The following is a 4,591-nucleotide window of genomic DNA, read 5'->3' on the forward strand; positions in this document are numbered from 1 at the left end:
TGGATGTCCTCTTATTCTATCTTCAGAATCGAGTGCCTTATTATTTTAAAAAGTAACGCTACTATGGCTTCAACAATTCGTTCAAGTACGCGCCCCGCCCCCCAAAAAAGGCCCCAGGTCGTCCCCGTTTGAAAACGAAAAAATCCTAGATGAAAACTGTAGAACATGACAGCATCTCAACCATTTCGACCTAATTAATAGGAATTAACTTTGGTTTTCAACATTTAGTCAAATGCCGAAACTCTTTTTTTTTCAAAACTACCCTAACCAATTTTTAAAAATTCCAATTTCGCCCTTCATTACTTTTTAAAAAAAAAAATTAAAAAATGACCAAAGCCTTCGCCAGTCCCTTCACCGAACCAACGAAGGGCTACGGAGCAACAGCCACCTAGGTCTCACTGCCTCAGGCAACCCTCGCCTAGGTGTCACGAGGGGCCGACAACCCTTGGTGGGGTCGTGCGACCCTCACTGAAGGCCGCCTAACGTTGGGCAACCTTGACCAATAGTCGTCGAAACTAGATTTGACTCGCCGCAGCTGTAGCCCTTGGTCGATTTGGCAAAGGTTTTGGTCATTTTTCAATATATATATCCGAAACCCATTACAAAAGGTTTTTGCCAAATATACATTCAACTCAAAGTCTATTTGCAAAGAGATATTAACTAAACACAATTTGCATTTCCCCAAATAGCCTTGACTTTTAGTATTTGAATTACACCCAACACCCATTACAGAGCTGAAGCAAACAAACCCTTAATATTTAGGAATGAGTTTCTCCAATAGAGGCCGTACTCTACACATTGATTCCAACGGCACTAATTTTGGCATGGTGGTTCCTTTGCCTTCGGTCATGTCAATCTCCTCTTCACTTACTCTTTCCCAGTCAAAGCATTGAATCAATAAGCCCAATGTTAACCCCATGACCCGTTGAGCCAAGGATGCGCCAGGACAGGCCCTTCGTCCTAACCCGAACGGTAGTATTAGCTTTTGACATTTTTCGCCATCACTACCCTCAAATCTCTCTGGCCTGAAGGTCGTAGGGTCCTCCCACAGCTTTGGATCTCTGTGAATGGCCCATGCATTCACAAACACTATGGTACCACGCGGCACAAGGTATCCCCCCATGGTGCAATCAGCTGATGACTCGTGCGGGACGAGAAGTGGGACCGTTGTGTTTAGGCGTAATGTCTCGGAGATGATGCATTGAAGGTAAGGTAGCTTTGAAACATCCGACTCTTCCATCAAGCGATCATGGCCGATGACCGAATCGATCTCTGCTCGGGCCTTCTCCATCTTGTCTAGGTTGTTCAATAAATTGGTCATGGCCCATTCTAACGTAACAGATGACGTGTCTGTTCCTGCCACTAACATAACCTAAATATGTATGTAAAGTTAGGGTACGTTTCATAATGCTCTCGGGAACAAGTGTTTTTATTTTTTTTGTTCCTAAGAGTAAAAATAAAACAGAAATACGTTTAGTAAATTTTTTACTCCCGAGAACAAATTTATTCTCGGGAATAGATCTACAATAAAAACAAGAAAAAAAAATTGTTTCTTACTCCTGGAAACAATTCAAAAACAAGTTTTTTTTTTTCCTTTTGTTTTCTTTCTTTTTCTTTTCCTCTCTTCTTCCTAGCTGGTCGCCTGTCTCGGCAATGGCCGACGATTGGCTAGACAAGGTCACCTCAAGCTCGCTAACCACTAGCAAGGCTCGATCTTGCCTAGATCTGGCAACGCTGAGCCTCACTGGTGGCCGCTGGTGGCTAGGCGAGGCTCAACCTCACTAGATCTAGGCCACATCGCCTCACACCCGACCAGTGCGAGGCCGAGCCTCACCAAAGCCACGGTGAGGCTTGGGTGGACTGCATCGGCCTTCGTCTAGCCGGTCGCCAAGGTTGGCAATCGGCTAAGAGGAAGAAGAAGAAAAAAAAAAAAAAAGAAAAGAAAAAAGTAATAAAATTATTAATTTATTGAAAGAAATTTTAAGTCACAAAAATATTTGGAGTTGTACCAAACGTATTTCTATTCCTAGAACAATTTTTTTTTATAGTTACCAAACGCCTTAAAATGTTCAGATTATTCTACAAAACAGAAAATATATATGTTTATGAAAAGAAACTATTTTCGAGAACAAAACATACGCATCTTTATTCTCTACACCTGTTTTGTGGAACCAAGAGAATAGGACTTCAAAAATTACTGCCTGTATTCACACTAGACTATCTGCTGGGTTTTGGATATGGACAGTCCATTATGGGCCTGACCTAAAGGCAGCCCAACGCACTCAAATTCCCCAATGGATAGCATTCGAGTCACTTTGGTTATGCGAATTTTTCTTTTCCCAAGACAGATGTTATCGATTGGACCCGAGCAGGTCCTTAAACTGCTCCTGGGTTTAAATAGGGAAGCAGGGAGAACCTGCTTGTTCCCTTCGGTTCCTTTCCTAGTAAAAAACAAAGGTAGACCCCACTGGGTTACCCCGGCCACTCCCGAAAGGGAAAGGGGGCCCAACTGGGATCCCCGCGATGATGCCGCCAGGTGAAACATCCTGGACGCATTACAGGGAAATGACCAGGCCAGGCTTGGAAAATAACCAAGTCTTGGGTGGCAGGCCATTCGAGTCACTTTGGTTATGCGAATTTTTCTTTTCCCAAGACAGATGTTATCGACTATCCTCCCTAAATGCTATTGTTATGTAAACATCTACACTTCAAAAATAGTTTATTTGAATTTTTTTTTAAAAAGTAAATAGTGCCACGATATCAACTAAACTAGCACGAGACGAGCTCTTCATGATCAGTTAAGCTTAGTTTATCTAATAATCTCCCAAAATAAAATATGTACCTTTGATAGTTTTTTTTTTATGAAAATTTTCTTTTTAACTAGTGGTACTGCTTGTGGTGTAGGTCCATTCTAATGTTCCAAATTACAGTAGCAAATTCCGGGCAGCAAGAATAGAAGAGAGCCAACAAAGCAAGACTTACATTGACGAGCCCTTTGATCATCAAGTCCGAGTAGTTCTCCGGCTCAGATTCTTGCAGACGCAAAAGATGGCTGATCATACTGTCCGCCAACTCCGGATCACCCTTCCTTCTCCTGTGCTCGTCGACTAAACCCTGAACGAACGTATCGACCCTCTTCCCTAGTTCCGCCACCGTCTTCTTTATCCCTCTGGGATCGATCCACTTCAATATGGGCAAGAAATCGCCCAAATAGCTCGTGCTGCCACTCAAATGAATCTGCTTGATCAGCTCCCTGGACTCCCTCGCCTCAGCTTCGTCAACACTCACGCCTTCCCCGTAGTACCGCTTCCCCGAGATCATCCTCATGATGACATTGAACGTCAGTTCCGTGAAGAGGGTCTTCAGCTCAACGAGGTGGAAGTCCCCTGACCCGTTCCTAGCCAACCGGAGAATCAGCCGTTTGGCCTCGTCCCTCCGGATGCGCGAGAGGACGTTGAGGCGATGCGTGGAGAGGACTTCGATGGTGGCAATTTTGCGGAGGTTGCGCCATTCAGCCCCATAGGGCAGGAGGATGAGCGTGCTATTGTCATAGGCGAGGTGCTTGCTGATGAACAGCCTGGGGCGGTTGGCGAGCACAATATCGTTCTTGGTGAAGCACTCCTCGGCCAACGGCAGGGACGACACGACTACAAAGTGGCGGACTCCGAACCAGAGGGATACGATCGGGCCATACTTGTTGGAGAGGTTGCAGAGGGTCCTATGAAAGGGGAATTTCAAGAGATGGAGGTGGCCGATGATGGGGAGAGAAGGCGGGCCCGGCGGGAGGTTCTTGGGTTTTCTTGTTAGGAAGGAGTAGAGGATGATCAGAGAGACCAAAGAGACGATGATCGCGTAGAGAGTGGCGTCTGCCATTTTTCTCTTCTTTCGGTCTGTGAGAGAATTATTTGTGGATGTTGGTCGTTTGCGAGAGAGAAACTTTGGCCGAAATTCGTCGGTGTTATGACGGTCATTTGCGAATGTATATGAACATTAATATGGAGAAGTATATCTGGCCGCGTCTGTATCAGGTTCGCGTTGAGTTTTTTTGACCTTTCGCCGGATCAACCTGTCCCCGAGCAAGCTTGATGAGGAAAAAGTCAAACAAAAAAAAAGGGAGCCTGAAGATCACCTAGAATCTGCCAGAAAGTCAGTCTTGGCGTGCACTCAACCGTTCTTATATTTATTTAGTTACCTATTTATTTATTTATTTATAAGAAAACTAGTCAAAACTCATGGACGCGATGCCAAGTCCAATCCTCTATTTAATGGGGGTGTCCAGACTACAAAGACAACAAGATATCATGTGTCAAAATTTAGAATGGACAATTTTTTTTTTTTTTTTATAACTTGAGTTCTACATTGATGAAAAATCAAAACACTTGAGTGTATATTCTAACTGTTGGAGAAATCTTCGTGAAGTGTTTTGAAGTTGACAAAACGTTTCCATCGCCTAGTCCGAAGGTCTCGCAGACTCGTTAGTTAAAGTCTGAAGACTTCCGGACAGCCGAACTCAAGACTCAAAGTCTATCCTCATTGACAGTCTCTAATCCGTTGAAGAAAGGTTATCCAGAACTGGATGTTTTGTTCAGAT

The 4,591-nt window shown here is 44.1% G+C and overlaps 1 protein-coding gene across 1 annotated transcript; it reads right to left on the reverse strand.

Moving 5' to 3' along the window:
* Nucleotides 1–656: 656 nt before the first annotated feature.
* Nucleotides 657–4,058, reverse strand: LOC104418497 (cytochrome P450 81E8-like). Its single transcript, XM_039301590.1, has 2 exons — nucleotides 2,983–4,058; nucleotides 657–1,372 (listed from the first exon to the last, which is right to left on the reverse strand). Exons 1-2 carry the CDS (start codon nucleotides 3,871–3,873, stop codon nucleotides 752–754), a joined length of 1,512 nt encoding a protein of 503 aa, XP_039157524.1. The 5' UTR covers nucleotides 3,874–4,058; the 3' UTR covers nucleotides 657–751.
* Between the last annotated feature and the right edge of the window lie 533 nt (nucleotides 4,059–4,591).

Source organism: Eucalyptus grandis, chromosome 9, assembly GCF_016545825.1.
Source record: "Eucalyptus grandis isolate ANBG69807.140 chromosome 9, ASM1654582v1, whole genome shotgun sequence".
In the NCBI taxonomy this organism is placed as follows: Eukaryota; Viridiplantae; Streptophyta; class Magnoliopsida; order Myrtales; family Myrtaceae; genus Eucalyptus; species Eucalyptus grandis.